General features: G+C 49.6%; 2 protein-coding genes across 7 annotated transcripts in view; one reads left to right on the top strand and one right to left on the bottom strand.

Moving 5' to 3' along the window:
* Nucleotides 1-14,452, top strand: TFIP11 (tuftelin interacting protein 11). 4 transcript variants are annotated; one of them, XM_082699876.1, is made up of 13 exons: nucleotides 1-54; nucleotides 1,791-2,008; nucleotides 3,868-4,021; nucleotides 4,353-4,509; nucleotides 5,954-6,081; nucleotides 7,759-7,911; nucleotides 9,458-9,985; nucleotides 10,113-10,219; nucleotides 10,826-10,994; nucleotides 11,317-11,560; nucleotides 12,009-12,151; nucleotides 12,659-12,824; nucleotides 14,030-14,452. In XM_082699876.1, exons 2-13 carry the CDS (start codon nucleotides 1,800-1,802, stop codon nucleotides 14,383-14,385), a joined length of 2,514 nt encoding a protein of 837 aa, XP_082556002.1. In that variant the 5' UTR covers nucleotides 1-54; nucleotides 1,791-1,799; the 3' UTR covers nucleotides 14,386-14,452. The 4 variants fall into 4 exon arrangements, with proteins under 4 accessions (XP_082556002.1, XP_082556003.1, XP_082556000.1 ...); XM_082699877.1 differs by having other exon boundaries at nucleotides 22-106; nucleotides 1,789-2,008; XM_082699874.1 differs by having other exon boundaries at nucleotides 24-109.
* The window catches only part of SRRD (SRR1 domain containing), an 18,523-nt gene continuing 9,070 nt past the window's right edge, over nucleotides 11,832-21,284 (bottom strand). Inside the window, exons 2-9 of one of the 3 annotated variants that reach the window (XM_082699886.1) lie at nucleotides 19,682-19,722; nucleotides 18,044-18,303; nucleotides 17,845-17,943; nucleotides 16,335-16,412; nucleotides 16,011-16,165; nucleotides 15,299-15,344; nucleotides 14,071-14,908; nucleotides 11,832-12,872 (exon numbers count right to left, since the gene is read on the bottom strand). In XM_082699886.1, the coding sequence (XP_082556012.1) occupies nucleotides 14,663-14,908; nucleotides 15,299-15,344; nucleotides 16,011-16,165; nucleotides 16,335-16,412; nucleotides 17,845-17,943; nucleotides 18,044-18,303; nucleotides 19,682-19,722 (925 nt within the window). In that variant the 3' untranslated portion in view covers nucleotides 11,832-12,872; nucleotides 14,071-14,662. The remainder of the gene's footprint in view (nucleotides 12,873-14,070; nucleotides 14,909-15,298; nucleotides 15,345-16,010; nucleotides 16,166-16,334; nucleotides 16,413-17,844; nucleotides 17,944-18,043; nucleotides 18,304-19,681; nucleotides 19,723-21,284) is intronic. The other 2 variants (XM_082699888.1, XM_082699887.1) reach the window with 2 other exon arrangements.

Raw genomic sequence — 21,284 nt, forward strand, 5'->3', positions numbered from 1 at the left:
ACGTCATTTCCGGCGCGCCATCCTAGACATATCCGGGTTCCGGCCCCTGGAGCGGTAAGTTACTCTCCCTGAGCCAGTAGCTGTGTTGGGTCTGCGCGACCGGGGGGAGGTGAGTGCGGCCGGGTTGCAGGAAGAGACGGGGTGTGTGCGTGGGTCCGCGGCAGTGGGAGTGAGTGCGAGGGACCCACCAAGCCCCTCCGCGAAGCCTGGCCTCCAGCCCCCCATGCTTTCGCGCTCTGCTGGCGTAGCGTAGGTTCTACGCTAGGGCAAATTGTCCGACTTCCCTGAGCCTCGTTTTTCTTATCTGAACCGTGAGAACGCTAGCACTACCCCCGTTCTAGAGGTGACTTGATGCTTACGTTAGCTTCTCAGCCCGAAGAGTCTGACAAATACTTCGTACTGCTCTGGCCCACGACGTGCGTACTGCTGTGTGCCAAAGGCTCTGTAACTCCTAGCAGCCCTTCGGTTATACGGTGTCCAAGGAGGCAGCGGGATTATTGACTCCGGACCTCCTCTGAGAAAATTTTCGTCCTTTCCACTGTTGGGTGAGGTTGGGACCAGCTGCACCCAACCACTGTGCCAGTGAGTGGAATAAGCAGGGAGAACTTTGTGACAGAACCGATCGGAGGTAGTGAACTCCTTGTCCCTGAAGGCTGCTTGCAGCAAGCAAGGGACAAGTAAGAATCACAGTCGCCCTCACATATTGAAAGTATTGTCGCGTAGTGCACCATGCTTGGCACTTCGTGTGTAATACTTAAACACTCACTGAGTAACGTAGAGCTGGGATTTGAACCCAGGTTGTGATTTTAGCAGTACTTTGTTCCTTCCCTAATCCAGTAATAGTAATGATGATGAATTTAATTCTGGAGCTACAGTCACAGCTACTGTTCCTTGAGCATTTTTGTCCTAAGTGTTTTTTACTTAATTAAAAAAAATTTTATTTGTGAGAGAGAGAACACAAGTTGGGGGAGGAAGGAGCAGAGGGAGAAGAAGAAGCAGACTCCCTGCTGAGCAGCCTGTTGCTGGCTCCATCCCAGGGCCCTGCGATCATGACCCAAGCCGAAGGCAGACGCTTAACCCACTGAACCACCCAGGTGCCCCTGAGCTATGTGTTTTTTAAACAGCATCTCAATTAGGTTGGCTCATAAACATTCTCAGAGGGTAATGATCTAGTTAATCTGCTTAAGAAAGAGACAGCTGAATCTCATTACCCAGCTACCAGGAACTGAATACTCCATGGCAATACATGGATGTCTGTTAAAGTAGTGTTATAATTACTGCTGCCTTCAGGAGGGGTTCATGTTTTGCAAGGAAAACTTTAAATCTTAGGGTCTCATCAAGTAATATATTTCAGAAGGCATATTCTAAAAACAGTCACTCGTGGGACTGCCGAGGGTCCAGATAAAATACAGACAACAAAATCTGGGATCCAGGAAGTTGCCCACCCTCTTTCTGAGGCAATAATAAATAGAATAACGTGCTTAGTTATTTTTAGTTATTTTTATGTGATTTACATACATGTGAATGTGTGTGAAGTTTTAAGACATTGACCAGGACAGAGAAATAGATGCTTAGGAGTCACCTATTGTTGGGACTGGTTGTTTGTCCCACCTGTTTAAATAGTGTTTGTTTTCTAAAATATGTTTTTAATATCTGCTTTATTGAACTGTAACTGATTTTAACGGACTTTAGTTTGGAGGAGTTTCGAAGGGAGCAAGGAGCGGGGACCTACTGCTGCTCCTCCTGGACTTACCACCGACTGTGCATGCCTTTTTTATTCCTTTCTTTAGTGACTGGCCATGTCACTGTCCCACCTGTACCGGGATGGGGAAGGCCATGTGGATGATGATGATGATGAGCGGGAGAATTTTGAGATCACCGACTGGGATCTCCAGAATGAATTTAACCCCAACCGGCAGCGCCACTGGCAGACCAAGGAAGAGGCTACCTATGGAGTGTGGGCAGAGAGAGACTCAGATGAAGAGAGGCCGAGCTTTGGAGGCAAACGGTACTGGCCAGCATGAAGCTGCTTCCCTCTTGCTTTAGGGAAGGTGGGGAAGATGGAGAGGGGTTTGGGCAGATACCCCACTAGATACACTGCTCTCCTAGCCTAACTGAGTCCCACTGCTACAACATTAGCTAGGGGGCCCAGCTTCCTGTTTGGCTGGAGTGCTGCTCTTCTGCTGATTTAACTATCTTTTGGTGTTTAATGAACAGTTATATGTATTAGGTCTTATACTCCCATTCCTTGGCTTCTGGGAGCCCAGACGCTAGAGCATGGAGACAGGCATTCATCGATAGTTCCCCCAGTGGACGTCTGTAATTGACTTAGGACCCAAGGAAGAGAGTTGGACCTGTTCTGGGAGGCAAGGGAAGATTTCTTTAGAGAAGCTGCCCTTGAGCTTATATGGCAGCAGAAGGTAACAAGGGGGTTGGAGAGGCATGAGTCTGCAGAGGCTCTTAAGGGGAGGTAGCAGGTGTCCATAAGAAGACAGAAGGTTCGGCAGGCTGGAGTGGAAAGGGAGAGGGAGCATGGTTTAAGAAGAGGCCCCTGGGCTGTGGTAGAGGGTGGATGATGTGGGTAGCAGTTACGTCTGGAGAAGACATTTTGATGTGCAGAGTTGGCTTGGAGCTCCAGTGGAAGAGGGAGCTCTGTGAGACAGAGACAGGGTCCCTGCAGGGGTGGTGGCAGGGAGATGAGGATTCGGGCAGGTAGTCTTCCTCCTCAGTGTGAGTCGTGTGTGCACTGGCCACAGCTCGCTTGACTGGAGCATGTAGGGAGTTTGGGTTTGTCTCCCAGTCCCATCTGTGGCCTATAGGCTCGAGCCCATGGAGACTATGCCTTTTTCACGAAGGAGGTTGGGGAGAAAGAGTATGGAGATTGGCTTAACCCCTTCTCATCTGGCAAAGAAACCTACAAATGGATGATAAAAGGATCAGAGGTCAAGAATTACGGAACCCTAAGCTAATAAACAGCCAATGTTTGCTGGCCCCTTACTTGTTCTGTGCGCTTTACATGCTTGGTGTCCTTTACCTTGTGAGAAAAGTACCATTATTATAAAAACATTTTACAGATTAAGAAACTGAGGCAAAAGGCACATAGCCAGGCTAGGAGAATCTGGGCCTGACTCCTGAGTTTGGGCTCTTAATCCCTAAGTAACATTGCATCTTTTAGGAAAGAGTCCTCAGTTCTGTTACTGCTGTGGGGTGTTTAAAGACAAGTTGGTCATTGTATAAAGGGAACCAAGGTTTATGACATTTTAAGTACTGTTCTTGGGATGGTTGTGGTTAGCATCACTACTCTCCACTTCAGGGAGTTAATTTTTTAGGTATTTTACTTTAGTTTTCATATACTAATAAAGGTAATGGACTTGAAATTTTTCTAAGAATTTGGCCATTATAATTGTTAATATACTTTCAACTCACACAGTTTCTTTTATTGTGTTTAATGATTTTTATTTATCAGAATTTCTTTCTTGCCTGGTTTTTATACATGAAATAGGGTCCAAAACACATGCTTTTTAAAGTAAGTTAATTTTGAAACACGTAAAAGGAAAGTTGCATTTCCATATCATATTTTGCATTTTTCCCTTTCACTTTCATTGAGACATAATCAATACACTGTTCAGGATGATGTTTTGCGTTTTTAATCAACACTGCACTGACAGGGTAACTCTTCAGCTCTATGGTTGACTTGAACACATGAGGCAACAATGTTCCATGATTATAGGAAGCTAGATCTGGGGCCCTTTTGGTATAAGTGAATGTGCTGCTCTTTTAAAATGGATCCCTGGAGGTCCCCTCTAAGGGGTTGTCAGGCCAGCAGAGTTTGCATGAGGGCCCTGGGGGCCGTGTGTTTACCCACAGGGCCCGTGACTACTCCGCGCCAGTCAACTTCATCAGTGCAGGCCTCAAGAAAGGGGCAGCAGAGGAGGCTGAGCTGGAAGATTCGGAAGATGAAGAGAAGCCTGTTAAGCAGGATGATTTTCCTAAGGATTTTGGACCCAAGAAGTTAAAGACGGTAGCATCTTCATCTTAGGCTTGCAACTTTCATAATTGCTTTGGGAGGTTATGCAGCCCAAGCCCCTCCTACGGGTGGTGGTGGGGTGCTCAGCAGAGGCCGGTTGGGTGGGTTTCTCCTCGTGGTGGTGGGTTCCTCTGAGGTGGGAAGTGGGTAGTGCAGTCTCTGCTTTCCTAACAAATGGTACAGATCTGTTTTTGGTTCATATGACGCTTTTCACGATGCTCTGACTGCCAGACCCTTTCCCCGTCATCCAAGCTTGCTTTTTTAGGTTTTTTCTTCTTTTTCTTTTTCCATCAACTAAACTTTGGGGTTTTTTTTTTCTGCCCAGGGTGGCAATTTTAAACCCAGCCAGAAAGGCTTTGCAGGAGGAACCAAGTCTTTCATGGATTTTGGCAGCTGGGAAAGACACACAAAAGGCATCGGACAGAAGCTTCTTCAGAAAATGGGCTATGTCCCTGGCAGGGGCCTCGGGAAGAATGCACAAGGTAGGGCACCAGCGCCTGGCAGTTCGGCAGGAGGGCGGCCAGGCAGAAGAAAGGGGAGTGATCTGGGGTTGCCTTGCTTTTTCTCTCTTCAGAGTACTTGAACTCTGCAGCTTGTTCCGCCCGCACCAGACAGCTGTGCTCCTCAGCTGTCTGCGTTACCACACTCTAATAAAACACTTGTTCTGCAGGAGAAAGAGGCTTAGGCTTTATAGAAAAACGCTCAGACAGGGCTCAAACTGATAGGCTTCTTTTGGACCTGTCCAGTGTTTGTTAACAAACGAGTTTGTTGCCAGTATTTATAAATAAGATAATTTTACTTAAGATTTCCGATTTTGCCTGGTAGGAGTGGGTCTTAGCTGCCAAGGACAGTGCTCCACCACTCCCTGTTGTCTTCTGTCCCGGCACACTTCCCAGGACAAGTTGTCCTCGGCCCTGGAGACACAGGAGCTGGCCATCCCTGCTCAAGTTATTTGTTTTTCAGGAATAGCAGTGAAACACCGTGTGTGGCTTTTTCAGTCCTAGAGCTCAGAAACCTGGCTGAGCAAATCTGCATTGGAGCCTCCCATCCATGCTCAGCCCGGTCTCCTGTCTCCAGACCTCGTCCACATATTTTTGCTCACACATCCCTGGCTCCTTGATACCGAAGCCACACAGACTGAGCACTTGTTTTCTTCCCATGGAACCTTGCTCTCTCCTTGACTTGCTTCCCATGAATCGTCACCAAGTGGCTGCAAACAGTAGTAGTGCCCATAATGCAAATTCCACCCAGGGTATGCGTTGAACACATTAGGTGTAGCGAAAGTCCGAGAACCTCTGTGGAGCTGGAGATGGTGACCTGGAAAGAGAATGAGGGACTTTCCTAAATTGAGATTGCTCCAGAACTAGGTGGAGGGGCAGGTGGGCAGTCCTCACTGAAACACCATAGTCCTGTCTCTAAATGCTTAGAAGACAGTTATTTCTAAGGCTTCCAGGTGCTGCAGAGCAGCTGAAGTCTGGGAGACCTGAGCTACCGAGTGAAAAGGAGGGGGTCTCACATCACTTCCCTTCATGCAGTCAATAAACTCTGACTGATTCACTCATCTCACCAGAGCCCTCCTCCAAACTATAGAATTTGACATTCCAGAGTTCCCAGTTACATATGAACAGTTCTCTTTTCTCCCAGTATACCAAAACAAGCAAAAGAATCTAAGTGGAAATGAAAAATCTGTATTTAGGGCATAAATAACCTATTGTCAGCAGCTTGTTGTGAGCCGCATACATGCTTAGCTTAGCAATTCCAAATCCCACGGAACCTGAACTTCTTCCAGGGGCAGAGACAGGCCTGCCTTCCTCGGCTGTGTTATTCTGTGCCAGGACTAAGGAAGGGCGGGTCCACCGAGTGGCTTGTCCAAATACAGGAATTGCTGTGATCTGAAGTTGTTTATCTTTTCCTGAAATTTGTCAGGTATCATTAACCCCATCGAAGCCAAGCAGAGAAAGGGAAAAGGTGCTGTGGGAGCTTATGGCTCAGAGCGGACCACTCAGTCCCTGCAAGACTTCCCTGTGGTTGATTCCGAAGAAGAAGCAGAAGAGGTAACCAGAAGTTGGGAGTCACGGGCGGGTGGTGCCTGCCATTTCTGACCGTGGTTGGTTTGTGCATTCGTTCATTCATCCCATCAGCCTTCAGGTATCTTTGGCACACCTCACATCTCTGTGTCGGGCTCTGTGCTGGCAGTGGGCTATACCGCGAGGAGTGGTTTAGAGCCCAGAGCCAGGAAGCAGCTGCAGTGTGGTTAATGAGAGCAGGGTGCGCTGAGACGTGCCAGTGTAGGAAGTAATTGGGGGTGGGGGTGACCTACTTATATAGGGTGGTCAGGGAAGCTCTCCTGGGCAAGGACACCATCTGCGGACGCATGGCAGAAGGCCACAGGTGTGGGGCCAGTCAGAGGAGGCTGAGCACAAAACTCCGAGCCTAATGGCAGAGAGGCCGCAGAGACGGCTATGGCGGGAGCTTTTGTCTCATGTGGCACGGAGCCCGCCGGAAGCTGGGTGTCACTCTGCTCCAGCAACAGTGGGGCCAGCTCTCCTGACCAAGAGGACTTGCCCCTTTGCATTTACGGGGGAAAGCAGGAGTCTGCAGATGCATGTGGTCACTGTTCTTGTCACCGAGCCTCTCCTTCTGCTAATGTGTGATTGAATGGGGGTGACTGCTCCAAGTGGGGGCTTCTGGGCGGCAGGTGCCCCAGGCCCATGGCAGACACGACTAGGTGAGCCAGGTGTGAGGCAGGGAGGAGTGGCGGGGCCTGAGCTGGACAGGCGAGGGCCTGGCTGTCTAAAGGGGTGGCTTCTCTTCAGCTCTAGGCAACTGTTGCTGTAAATGTGGGCTCAGTAGTGCTTGATCTTTGGATTTTCCTGAAATGGAAGTCTAGATTGTTTTTAGGGAAAAAAGTAAGAGTCTTAAACCAGTGTGAGGAAAACAGAATGACAAGCATAAAACCCACTTCTGTGGGCTGGACTCCACTGCCCTCAGACCAAGTTGTCTTCTCTACTGCAGATCTTCCTACAGAAAAATTTTCTTTTCAAAAGGTATCTTCGCCTTACGACTCAGGATCCTGCTTATCTACCTTCATTTTAAATTAGAACCAAGGTTTTGGGGGTGCCCGGGTGGCTCAGTTGTTAAGCATCTGCCTTCAGCTTCCTGGGTCATTGTCCCAGGGTCCTGGGATTGAGTCCTGCATTAGGCTCCCTGTTCATTGGGAAGCCTGCTTCTCCCTCTGCTACTCCTAATGCTTGTTCTTTCTCTTGCTGTCTTTCTCTGTCAAATAAGTAAATAAAATCTTAAAAAAAAAAAAAAAAAAAGCAAGGATTTGTATACTTAAAAAAAAATCCTTTATATTGTTCTCTAAGTTTTACACAAGGTGAATTTAAAACTAATGTAGTGCCAGCCCACAGTAGATGCGCTGTAAGTGGGGCCTTTGTCTGGGTGTTCCTCTTTCTAGTTGGGGTACCTGCTTTCTGAACCCTCTCATTTGTAAGAAAATCTGGGTGTTGGGGAGTCTCAGGAGATGGTTTAGTATCATGCACACACACTGCTTAGCACAGAACCTTGTGTAAATCTAAGAGCACACCTAGCAAATCTCTAACACCCTTCCTTAGTACTGGCACAGAATAACACAGCCGAGGAAGGAAGGCCTATCTGTGAGTGGTCTCTGCAGCCTCACCTGCTATAAAAAGCGGCCTTTGTTGTTTGGCCACCTCCCTCTGCTTTAGGAGTTTCAGAAGGAGCTGAGCCAATGGAGGAAAGACCCCAGCGGAAGCAAGAAGAAGCCCAAATACTCCTACAAGACAGTGGAAGAGTTGAAGGCCAAGGGCAGGATTAGTAAGAAGCTCGCTGCCCCCCAGAAGGAGCTTTCTCAGGTTAAGGTAAGGGAGCCCTTGGTTCTGGTCCAGGATGGGCCCTGGGAAACACAAGTATCCCACACACACGTCCGGTCAGTCACTGAACATTCTCTCAGGTCATGTTGGATCTTCTGTCCACACTTTTCTCTTTTTTCCTCACTGGGCAGTGGTGTGCTCCCATTCCCTGCACTCCCATGCCCAGGGAGAGCTTCTGCATTCCAAGGGTGGGGCACTCCTGATGGTGCACTCATGATACGGGAGACAGACAGTGACCCCTTCCTCCTGAAGTGACAGGCCATGAGCTTAATAACATTTCCATGATTATAAATGCAGTGTGAAGATGGTTTTTTAGTGAGTGTGTTGTTCCAGAGAATGAAGTACTAGATTATTTGGTCCTACCTGTGTGACTGGACCTTTAGCTGTTTTCTGGTTTGGTTTGGAGCTATCCTGTATATAAAGCTTTGGCTGTATTTCAGACATTTACTAAGGATAGATTCTTAGAAGTTGAATCACCAGGTTAAAAATAGGAAGCTTTTTAAGGCTCTCGAATAGTTGAAAGGGTGCACTAACTCAGGCTGTGACTAAAAGTGCCAGCGAGCGTCCTTGGGGGCATACCAGTATTTTCCGTTTTAAAAATTGATTCAATTTTCAGCTGCTGTTACATGCACATAGTCCTGGGTTTTCTGTCACTCCCCTAGGTAGCCAGAGAATAAGGGTGACAGTTGTCTGTTGTAGTCTGGTGTAGGACAGTGTGTGTGTATGTATGAGTGTGAGAGAGAGAAAGAGAGAGGTGTTCTCAGCTGTCGGGGTGTTGTGCATCAGATTCCCGGCAGGGAGGACTGGGAAGCCTCGCAGCTACACAGCTCCTAGCCAGAGATTTGCAGTCGGTATGTACAGACAGGGCCTGGGAAGTTCTGTGTTTATTTTTTTCCCCCTGATTCTAATGCACATGGTTCTTGGCTGACACTTTTACTTCCAGGGCTGATGGATGGCTGTGTCTCAGTACGCTTTATAGTCCACTTTTCCTGTTTTCTTGAAATGCTCCTTTTCTAAGTTGCCTTGTCCAGTCATTGTTTTCTCGTGTTTCATTTTGTTTCTAAATCAAAAAACAACTTCTTACCACAGAGCAGCATGTGGTACCATTTAGGCAATTAGAAAACACAGTAGCAAAAATATTATTTTCCTTCCTTCCAATGGATGACCAGTTTTAACACCTCGATGCATGTCCTTCTAGGTCTCTGCCTAAATAACGCATTTTTCTTATACCATAGCGTGACCGTTTTACCACATTAGCTGTTTCATTACCAGCTTCAGTCAGTGCAGCCTCTCCCTTGCCATAGACCTAGATTTTCTTCTCAGCTGAGTAGTGTGCTCCTGAGGGACATGTCTGGAAGTGCTCATCTCTTGACCCCTCTCTTGACCCTTCTGCAGGGATCCCCCACCCGCCGGCCCTGCCATAGCAGGGCTCGTGCACACCTGCATCCTGCCCTCCCGAGGTGTGCTCTCACAGGGCAGGGATGGCATGTGCTGACCCCCCTCCCTTATCCCCTACCCCGCCGCTGCCTCCCAGGTCATCGACATGACCGGCCGGGAGCAAAAGGTCTACTACAGCTACAGCCAGATTAGCCACAAGCACAACGTCCCTGATGACGGGCTGCCACTGCAGTCCCAGCAGCCTCCACAGCCTGGCAAAGAGGCCAAGACCCCGGGCTTCGCACTGCCTGAGCTGGAGCACAACCTGCAGCTGCTCATCGACCTCACAGAGCAGGAGATCATCCAGAGCGACCGGCAGCTGCAGTACGAGCGGGACATGGTGGTCAACCTGTCACATGAGCTGGAGAAGATGTCGGAGGTCCTAGAGCACGAGGAGCGGGTCATTGCCAACCTCAGCAAGGTCCTCGAGATGGTGGAGGAGTGCGAGCGGCGTCTGCAGCCCGGCTGCAGCGACCCCCTCACCCTAGACGAGTGCGCCCGTGTCTTTGAGACCCTGCAAGACAAGTACTACGAGGAGTACAGGATGTCTGACCGCGTAGACCTGGCCGTGGCCATTGTCTACCCACTCATGAAGGAGTACTTCAAGGAGTGGGACCCGCTGAAGGTGAGTGGCTGGCAAGATTTGCCTCTCTGCTCCTGCCCGCGGTAGGGCGTGGGGGGCTGGCAGGGGCCTGGGCCTAGAGAGGCCACACAGGGCAGGGTGGCTGCTTCACAGCTGCGTCTCTCTCCAGGACTGCACGTACGGCACCGAAGTCATCTCCAAGTGGAAGAGTCTCCTGGAGAATGACCAGCTCTTATCCCATGGTGGGCAGGACCTCTCGGCAGATGCCTTTCACAGGTATTCATGTGGGAACCGGGAGGAAGAGGCCACTGGGAAGGGCAGAGAGTGCATTCATCCACCCTGCGCCTGTGCGCATCATGCACAGGCCGGGCGCCGGGCTTGCCATGGGGTTGAGGTAGACAGCCTCAGCCTGCAGGGAGTGTGACATGCAAATGGAGGATAAAGCAGCAAACAGACAAGGCCAGGGATGATGAACAGAAAGGACACGCCCGTTTGGGGTGGTGGGAATAGTTGGAAGCAGAGGTATCCAAGAGGAGGTGACATTTGAGCTGTGACCCATGAGGTGAGTCATTCAGCTGCGCACACAGCTCCAGCGGGAAGGCAGGCCATCCCTGGAGAGGGGACCCTTGTGACCCCATAGCAGCCCTGCCAGGCAGGCAGGTACTGGCAGGGCGGCCCAGACCCTGTGGATGAGCAGGTGGTGGCTGGGTGAGGGGGACTGAGGCTGGTGCAGGTCTGGCCAGGATGGGGACTGGCCCGGTGATTTACTGTGCTCGTTTCTGTGCCTCTTTCTTTCTTATTCTGGAGAGTTGGTGGTGATGTACTTAGTCTGCTTTGAAACCTGTCTGTGCAGTTAGTCTGCCCGCTGCCTTTCTCCCACAGGCTGATATGGGAAGTCTGGATGCCTTTTGTTCGAAGTATTGTCACCCAGTGGCAACCAAGAAACTGTGACCCGATGGTGGACTTTTTGGACAGCTGGGTGCACATTATTCCCGTGTGGATCTTAGATAACATCCTGGACCAGCTCATCTTCCCCAAGCTGCAGAAAGAGGTAGAGCCCAAGTCATGGGGGACCGCTGGCGTAACCAGGGGCCCTTCACTCCCTCAGTGCCATCAGAAGGCCTGGAATGAACAGAATCTGCTGACACGGTGATTGTCCTGTGGGTAACTCCAGCCCTTTTGTTGGCACGTTACCCCCTACAGATTCCTCTGTTTAAATAGGGAATTCATTTTCTGTTGGTCTAATGCAAGCAGAATTTGTGCCATTTCAGAGCTTCCATGCAATTGCCCTAGTGATAGTGGTTTGGTTGTGCAGAGGCATGTGGGCTGCGTGGTGCAGCTGGAACTGCTGTTTTGTCCCACACCTTCTGTAGGTGGAAAACTGGAACCCGCTGACAGACACTGTGCCCATCCACTCCTGGGTCCACCCGTGGCTGCCCCTCATGCAAGCGCGCCTGGAGCCCCTTTACTCCCCCATCCGCAGCAAACTATCCAGCGCCTTGCAGAAGTGGCACCCCAGCGACTCCTCTGCCAAGCTCATCCTCCAGCCCTGGAAAGACGTCTTCACCCCAGGCTCCTGGGAAGCGTTCATGGTCAAGAACATTGTGCCCAAGCTGGGTGAGGATATGGGGGAGGGGCATTAGGTCCAGTAGCTTTGGTGCCCTGGTTTCTGTGGTCAGCGGTAAGGGATCCATGCTTCTTAAAACAGGGGCTTGGAGCTCAAGGAGAAAGCCGAGGACGCGGTACCGCTCACCACAGGAAGTGCCATTTTGTGCACAGAGGTGGCATATAAATGTACCTGGGATCCTGAAGACAGCAGGTCTAGTCTTGGTCTAGTTTGGGCTTCTCATAACATGCTAGGCATCAGTGTTCTGAGATTTCTGAGGCATTTGATTTTAAATATGTATTTATTGTTTCTGGGTTAGAGACAAAAAGGGTTTTCAAGAACTGGCATGTCAGGAACTTAAAACTGATGGATAAAAGCAAATTTAGGGCAGTGTTTGCTGATAAGGATTTTGCTCTGTGCTTCTGGGACTCTGCCTTAAAGCCTGGGTTGCTTTTGCAGGGATGTGTCTTGGGGAATTGGTCATTAACCCCCACCAGCAGCACATGGATGCGTTTTACTGGGTCATCGACTGGGAAGGCATGATCTCTGTGTCTAGCCTGGTAGGGCTGCTCGAGAAGCACTTCTTCCCCAAGTGGCTTCAGGTATAGCCTGCTCTGCTGTGGTTTTGGGGCAGCTTCCGGGGGGGGGGGGGTGCAGGGGAGTGGAATGGAGGTAGGGAAGATTACACTTAATTTCCTGCCCAGGTCAGACTGCAGGGGCTTGATCCCTGGGTAACTGTCAAAAGCTATCACACAGGACAAAAATAAGCAGTAATCCCAGCAGCCACCACTTACTGAACATATGCCATGAGCCAGATGCGAAGCATTTCATGTGGTTCTTTCCACTCCTCACACCACACCTTTGTGGGGGACCATCACAGCCCTGTCATTTAGGGGCTGAGGTTTGGTGAGTTTACATTCAAGGGAGCTTAGCTGGCAAATGGACTCCAAATTCTTGGAGTCACTTGGAGTCACACTCTGAAAGCTTCTGTTTAGCCCTGGTAAACTCCACACATCTCCTTGTAGGACCACGATCAAAACAAACAGGAAGCTTTGCTCCCATGTGCCACCATTGTGGATGCAGATGTCCGATTTGTTTCTTTTTGGCAGGTGCTGTGCTCTTGGCTCAGTAACAGCCCAAATTATGAGGAGATCACCAAGTGGTACCTGGGTTGGAAGTCCATGTTCTCAGACCAAGTGCTGGCACACCCATCTGTCAAGGACAAATTTAATGAAGCATTGGACATCATGAATAGGGCTGTGTCCTCCAATGTTGGTGAGTGAGGATTCCACTTGAGGGCTCCTGGTTCCAAGCACCGTGTTTCTGAACACTAAATGACACAGAAGCAAGAGTTTTCGGGTGCCTGTGGGCTGTCTGCTCCAACATGGACTCTTCCCCACCAGATCCCTTGCCCATCTCTGCCAGCCCTAGGAGGGGCACAGGGCCCTGACCTGAGTCTCACTGCAGCAAAATTCATACTGGGGGGGAGCCTGCCTCTAGAGCCACCTTCCGGGTTTGCTGGCATGCCTGTGAAGAGCTCAGTATGCTCTTTGAGTGGAATAGCCTGACACCTAGAAGTTGCCTCTCCTCACCTGGCCTATTTTATTTACTTGTGGAACAGTCATAATGCCTACTTCTAGAGGTACTTAAAAACCTAGAGGGATGAAGTGAGCCCTGGTCTGTACAGCACTTTGCAGGTGGTATCTTTGTTGTCTCAGAAGTAGGCAGGTGACTGTCCCCTTCATACCTATCCCAGCTTCTGACCAGGTGAGTCACTGTGCTCTCATCCCAACACAAAGGCCCCCGTGGTACCCAGGCCAACCCTGCTTCACAGACAAGCTCCACAAGGCCAAGAGCTTGTTCAAGGTTACACAGCTACAATGGCCGGTGGGAATGTAATTTCCGTTTTCTGAATCTTTAGTCCTTTGAGCCTGTTACATGAAGAGAAAGTTCACAGAACATATACTCTGCTAATTGAGGCAGATAGACTTCTTAGATCACTCTCATCTGGGCCCCTCAGTGGGTCATCCCGATCCTTTTCATACTCTCCAGAAACTTTCCCTCGGCCACCCTGGCTTCGGGCCACCTCCTAGAGCTGGTCCCATCCATTTCCCTTAGCACTGGACATTGTGGCCCTGTACTATCCTTCAACATCTATTTGAGTTCCCCAAATGCATTCTAAATTCTTCCAGGGCTGGAGCCTCTATGGAGAAGCTAAAAACAGAACTAGGCTAGGCCATGTGTTGTCAAAGTTTTCAGCCCTAGAAGGATCAGTCTTGTGCAGGAATTCATGTTAATCATCTCTCTGGTTGCTACACATTAGCCAGAAACCTTCAGACCAATTTTTGTATACTTGCAGGTTGTTGTCTAAACTTGCTGAAGGTGCTTGCCATCTGCCTTAGTGCTTTGTGTCTCTGAGGCCCAGCTGCCTGTGAGGTTGGAACCCCATTCCTCACCCCTCTCCCCTCTGGCTCTCCCAGGTGCCTACATGCAGCCCGGAGCGCGGGAGAATATAGCCTACCTCACGCACACGGAGCGGAGGAAGGACTTCCAGTACGAGGCCATGCAGGAGCGACGGGAGGCTGAGAACATGGCCCAGCGGGGCATCGGCGTGGCTGCCAGCTCTGTGCCCATGAACTTTAAGGACCTCATTGAGACCAAGGCCGAGGAGCACAACATTGTTTTCATGCCAGTCATCGGGAAGCGACACGAAGGGAAGCAGCTCTACACCTTTGGCCGCATCGTCATCTACATCGACCGGGGAGTGGTGTTTGTCCAGGGTGAGAAGACCTGGGTGCCCACCTCCCTGCAGAGCCTGATCGACATGGCCAAGTAGAGGGGGAAGGCTGGACCTTGCACCCGAGAGGAGACATGGTCATGAATAAACGGGATTTTAAACTGCCTCTGAAATAGTTACTCTCCATCCACGGATATCCCTGGTAAGGTCAGCAAGAAATGACAAAACCTAATGCTAATGCTAAGGCGTGTCAGTCTTTACACTGAGCCCTTCCGTGGCAGGTCCTCTGCTGAGGAGAACCACACTGTGTATTTTCTGGGCTCTCGAGTCTGGCCCGCCACAAAGAAGGGTGCTCCCCACACGGCCACCCTCCCTGTCATCTCTGGGGACAGCTGCCCTGCCAGGACAAGTTCTGGTCAGCAGCTGAGGGAGCTTTTCTCTTGTTCCTGATGATTTCAAGGTCCTCACAGTCCTGGTAGTCTGGTTCTTCCCAGAAAGCCCAAGTGTCTGTGGGGAGTCGTCGTAGCTTCTGTACAGGGAACCAGTGGATGGAGGTATCGTTAAATACGTCCATGTACTGTGAAGTCTCGGGCAGCTCAAGCTCCTCCAGTCCTTTTAAAACCTGAGCAGGAAAATTCAAATGTAAAATACACGAACCTGATGGTCACAGTAAACCCCACACTTCCGGGTGCCATTTATCAGTCACCCCCAGCTTACCCTTTAAAAAAAAAAAACAAGGACTAGAACATGTTGACTTAAGCCTGTCTATGACGGACTGGAAGCTCCAAGGGCGGTGAGTGTGTGGGACTGACACTGAGAGTGAAGGACAGGTCCTTGCTTTCTGGAACACAGAGCTGCTGAGAAAGCTCGTGGAGTACAGTAACTTCACTGTGTCCTCAGTGAGTCCCTCATGAGCTCCGCCCACATGCACAAAGGCAGAATTCACAATTAACAGGGAAATGGTCTGTTTTCACACCCTTTTTCATCCTAGTTCCTTCATTTACATAGATACCTTTGCGATGTAGGCATAATTTTTCTGTAGAATCCTTGCCAGCAATCTGGAAATTAAAAAAAAAAAAAAAAAAAAAAAAAAACAAGCCCAGCATGATTAGGAGATATGGGAATGGTTTTATCTAACTTAAGACATTATAGAAATGCAAAGTAGCTTAAAGATAGCAAACATTTTAAAAAGGAGGGGAACATGGAGTAGGGTCAATAATCCATAGAAAAGGTGAATGCCCCATAACCAACCACCCCTTTTGTGAGGGGAGGAGTGACAGTGGACACCTAAGGCATGTACAGCTGAGAGAGGAAATGGTTTCCACCACTTTTGTTTTTTTTTAAGATTTGATTTATTTGTTGGAGAGAAAGCAAGAAGCACAAGAGCACAAGCACGGGGAGCAGCAGGCAGAAGGAGAAGCAGGCTTCCTGCCGAGGAAGGAGCCCAATGTGGGACTCAATCCCAGGACCCCGGGATCATGACCTGAGCCAAAAGCAGATGCCCAACCGACTAAGCCACCCAGGCATCCCTCCCACTTTTAAAAACACTTCTGCACCTTAAGGGAAGGGAGGAATTCTTAGCAAGCAGACCTCCTTAACTCTGCAGCTTTACTCGGGGTTGGTGTCCCTAACATGCTGGTTTCCCGCGCGCAGGTCTGTCAGGAAAGCCCCCCCAGGAAAGCCCCCGCCACAGCCTGACAGGACTTCTGTGCGCTTGCGCTCACCTCTCCTCGAGTCCTCTGAAGCTGTTCCCAATGATGAGCATCTTGGCAAGGGATTCCACTGACCAGTTACTGCACAAAAGGTTGTTGTACAGGGCTGTGCCGCAGTGGGGCATGTAGAAGATGGTGGGCTCGCCGTAGATGCTCCGTCTTCCTTCCTGCGGGGACGGTACGTGCAGTGTGAGCCCCTCCGCTCTTCCCGGGAGGTTGTGGCAGGGGCACAGGGCATGTCTGTGAAGAGCTGAGCTATCTCACCACAACGTAATCACAGTGCATGGGGTGAGGGACACAGGTCAGCCACCCTTCTGTATGTGTTTCACAACAGACCTGTGTACCAAGCCAGGCCACACGCCTTAGACTGACTTCTACATCCGTGATAGCAGCACCTCTGGAGAAAACCAGGAGCTGCGAGACAAGTCGAAACCATAAGGAAACAAACCCCTTCCTTTGCAAACAGTCAGGTTATCGTGTGGCCTAACAGAAATCGACAGATGAAGTGGGCCTCAAAGTCGGGAAATCGTGAGGTCCAGAAAGAACCTGTGTTTACTGAAGAGATGTGTGTCTCACAAACAGAAAGCTCTGGATCAGCAGAGGGGCTTCTTGGGTCTGTGACAGCAAGGGCAGGAGGGGTGGCAACAGTTACTGTCCCCATGGACTGTGCATGGTCAGCCTCTGGGCCTCCTGGGTCCCTTTATGCAGATGCCTATCACAGTCCCTTCCATATGTCCGCTGGGGGACACAACAGCCCCTCCTGGGGACCGTAGCTCCACAGTCGTACCCATGGCAGGGACACAGGCCCTGCCTGCCCTGGCCTCTCTGCTCTGTACTCTCCTCCCTTCTGTTCAACACAAACAGGCAAGAGCCTGCCTGGGGCCATCCAGCCAACTCCTGGTGGGCCTGCAATCCCAGCGCCAACCCAGGAAACCTTCCTCGAACCCCTCAAGTGGCGCAGAGTGCTTTTCCCTCTCTGTTCTGCTCACCCATATTTGTTTACAGGCCATAAACCTTGAGGGGACCCTGGGCTCCCTGGAGGCTAGGACTACATCTATCCTGGCATCCCCACAAAGTCCATGCCTGGCACAGAGCAGGCACCCAGAAAAGAAGACGGCATGAATGGAGTGGCAGGGTTTCAGGGCCTCACCAACATCAGTGAAGGATTCTCTTGTCTCAGCAGGGCTTGATTTTCGGGCTTTGTAATAAATGAGCCATTTTGGAAGACGGAAAGGGATCAAATGCCTACTCTGTAATCACCCCAGCAACGCAAAGTGGCTTGCAGGGGTGTGTGCCTCACTGGCTTCAGGCCCTGCTGCTGAGGTGATCTTGCTCTGCATCTCACAGTTTCACCTCCGGGGCAGAAGATCTACCCACAGCTCCCAGCCAGATGCTATTGGGTGTGACTGGGCTACCATGCAGAGAGAGATATACTCTCCCCTTCTCTGATCTCCCCTAAGACAGGGTAAATCACAACCAGAAAGCCCTCCTTTGAGGCACTGATACTAGGTACCCCTTTATTTTTTAACACCAACAGTAAGTACCAACTTAGGAAATTACCAGAGGTTCCTGGACATGGGATTCTCACCAGAATTTGGCAAATATAACAGGTTCCAGTCCATGCCATTTGTGCCATTTGGTGTTTTGTGATGGGCACCACCTAGGCCACAATGTGGGTCACTGCCAGGTCCCCTGTGACAGGTGCCGGGAAGGCACATGAGCAGAAGGAAGGAGGGAATGATGGCTAATGCAGAGCAGGTGCCTCCATGGGGCACAGCCTCAGCAGTCACACACACCTGTGGTCAGCAGTCACACAGCTCTCCTGCTCCCCTTCCCCAAGACTCACCTCGTTCTCACTGAGAACAGTCACACCAAGGCTCTTCAGAACTGCAATTTCTAGCTGGCTAAACAGAGGGTCATACACCCAGCAGTGCCTCCTGGGGATCTGCAGAAGGGGATAATGGGTTCTGTCAACCCAAAGATCTGTGTGCAGACCGTGTGCAAGACCAAGGGATGGAGTGATCAACAAGAATCTAAAAATGTACCTGGTACTTTTCCAGGAAGAGAAGCAGAAATGTGAGCTGGTGTCTAGCTATGACGCAGGTGGCAAAGTTTCCAATGCCATAACATACACACTTCCAACAGCAGGTTCCTGGGACTTGGTTCTCCCCTGTGATGAAGCCAGGTGTCAAAGCAGACTCATTTGGCGAGGAGTCAAGATGCAGGTTTCTGAGAGCTTCCGAAAGAGTCCCCTCAGGGACCTTCAGTTGTTCCAGATGTTTTTTAAGACAGTTGTTGATGGTTTCTGAAAGAGCAAGCCCCGGAACACAGTCAGAGGGCGTGCTCTGACCCTGTGAACTAAGTCCATCACCTAAGTCCACAGACCTGGGGAGAAAAGAGCAAGTTGGGAAAGGCTTCATTCAGCTTCTCAGGGAAAAGGCTGTGGGACTCACTCCCCAACATGCCTGGGAGGTAGGGCCAGGCCCACCAGCACCACAGGCTGTCCCGAGTCCCTGTGCACCCCCAAGCCTGCAACCCCAGAGAACTTTCCAGTAAAAAATAGGCTTCATTTATGGGCACGGTTTCCACCCAAAATTCTAATGTGAACTGTGTCTAACTTATTAAGAGGTATCTTAATAAGTTAATAAGTTAGAGGTAAATGCGGGTTATGTTCTGAAATACCTGCTTTTTTAAAATTATAACAACCTAGAAAAAGAGCTCTCAAAATCACACTACAAAAGGCTGGGAATAGGAATATTTAATGTGTAAAAACTTCAAAGAAAAAAAAGGCTGGGGCTTTTGGAGTCTAACAAAAAATATTCTGTTTAAATATTCTCATATAGCAGTGAGTTATCTTGTCTCTCATTTTATTATACTGATACTGAATTTATTTGAACAAATCTGTACACAAAACAACTGTGTTGCCACAGTCAGGTGCCGATTTTCACTTACTAGCAAAACTACCTTAAAAATAGTCCCCTGGCTTGGAAAGGCTGTGGGCAGAACTGGCTCTTTCAGTCCTTGCTGCTGAAAGTCCTGGTGGAAGTTTTTAGGAAAACACTGGACAGCAGATATCAAGCTGGTCACTGCCTGTCACTGAGTAAGTCCACTTCTGGGAGTACGTCCTGAGAGGATCATCCTAAATTTGGTAAGAGTTTTACACAAAAAGGTGCTCATCGAAGAGTTATGCATAAAAACTAAAAAAAAAAAACTAAAGGAAACAAACTAACTGTCCCTCAATAAAAATACTAACGGCTATACATTCCCTCCCCATATTAACATTTACGTGCCCACAGACTGTTTAGGGACAGATATATGTGGCCATGTTGAGGCAAAGAGTGCATGAAGAGTAAATTTCAGCAATGACAGTGGCAGCAGACGCTGATGCCCCCCCGCCCCCAGGCCCAGGCAAGCACTGTCCTAACCACTTAACCAAACAGCCTCATTTAATCCCCAAAATTACACCACAGGATATGCACGCTGTCCCTTCCCTTTCACAGACACAGAAACGGAGGGTCAGGGCTAGTAAGTGCCAAGACACACGGCTGTGAGCAGAAGTCAGAATTAGAACCCAGCTCTGTGAAGAAAAACAGCACCAAATATGGACTGGACTCCTTTCTTTGCCCACATTCAGGCCCTCCTCCCACACCTTCCACCCCCAGCCTCGGCCATCTGGTACCCACCTAGTGCCAGACTCCAGAAATCAGACAGAAGCAGGTCCTTCCTATTAAAAGAAAAAGGCATGGTCATTCCCCAACCTTCCCCAGGCCGCCCCCTCAGGGACCCTTCTCCAGACCACAAGCTGGATGCAGGGATGGAGTGCTCTCCCACACAGCGCTTCCAGAGCACCCAGCGTGGCCCTAGAGTGGCCGGAGGAGGATCCACAGTGAGCATGTCCAGAGCAGACCAGTAGACCGGTGTTCAGAGAGGACAGAAGGCTTGCCAGAGGACATCCCGATTCCCAAGGACCCCTCTGCGTCTCTTCTGTATCCTCCTTGGTCCACGCCATGGCTGAGCACAGACACCAAGCTCCATACAGTTGCTAGATGCACAGAGTGCACCTCTCTGAGCTTTGGTTTCCTGGCCTCTAGAATGTGGGAAAGAATCGCCCTATCGAGCAGGCTTGCAGAAGGGAGCAAATGGGTCAACACAGAGCATTGGGCTTTGCACAAAGTGGGGACTCAAATAGGTCTTTGTTATTATAAATAATAATTATAAATAATTCCAAGGTGAAAGTGAAAGGAGACATGAATCCAGTGTCTGGGCTTTCTTTATTTAAGTCAACTGGCTTATGCAAACCTTAAGCAGAACACAGTCAACAGTGATGTGATCTGAAACAAACTCCATGAACTGATCGAAAGACATACAGTGGCTGAAAACACAATACCCATCCATGTGCTGTCCACAAAAGACTCACTTTAGACATAAGGACAACATAGACCAAAAGTGAAGGGACAGAAAAGATGTTCTGTGCAAGTGGGAATCAAGACAGAGCTGGAAGAGCTATAATCAGACAAAACAGAATTCAGCGCTGTTTAAAAACATACCAACATTTGTGAGACGCAGCAAAAGTGGTTCTAAGAGGGAAGTTTACAGTGATACAGGCCTGCCTCAAGAAGCAAGAGAGGGCGCCTGGGTGGCTCAGTGGGTTAAGCCGCTGCCTGAGGCTCAGGTCACGATCTCAGGGTCCTGGGATCGAGTCCCGCATCAGGCTCTCTGCTCAGCAGGGAGCCTGCTTCCCTCTCTCTCTCTCTCTGCCTGCCTCTCCATCTACTTGTGATTTCTCTGTCAAATATATAAATAAATCTTTAAAAAAAAAAAAAAAGAAGAAGCAAGAGAAGTCACAAATGCATGCCTCATTGTGACACCTTGTAATCTAGAAAAAGAACAAACTAAGCCCAAAGTAAAAGGAGGGAAATAACAAAGATCAGAACACAAATAAATGAAAGAGGGACAAAAAAAGAGAAACGATCAGGGTGCCTGTGTGGCTGGCTCAGTTGGTTAAGTGCCTAAGTGCTGTTCTGTTCTTGGCTCAGGTCATGATCTCAGGGACTTGAGACAGAGCCCAGTGTCAGACTCTGCACTCAGTGTGAAGTTAGCTAGGGATTCCCGCTGTGTGCATGTGCTTGCTCTCTCTCAAATAAATAAATGTAAACACCACCAAAACACACACACACACACACACACACACACACACACACACACACAAATTGAAAAAGCCTTAGCTACACGCACCAAGGAAAAAAAAAGAGGTGACTTAAAATCAGAAATGATGGAGGAGATGTT

Source organism: Mustela nivalis, assembly GCF_964662115.1.
Source record: "Mustela nivalis genome assembly, chromosome: 14".
Classification (NCBI taxonomy): Eukaryota; Metazoa; Chordata; class Mammalia; order Carnivora; family Mustelidae; genus Mustela; species Mustela nivalis.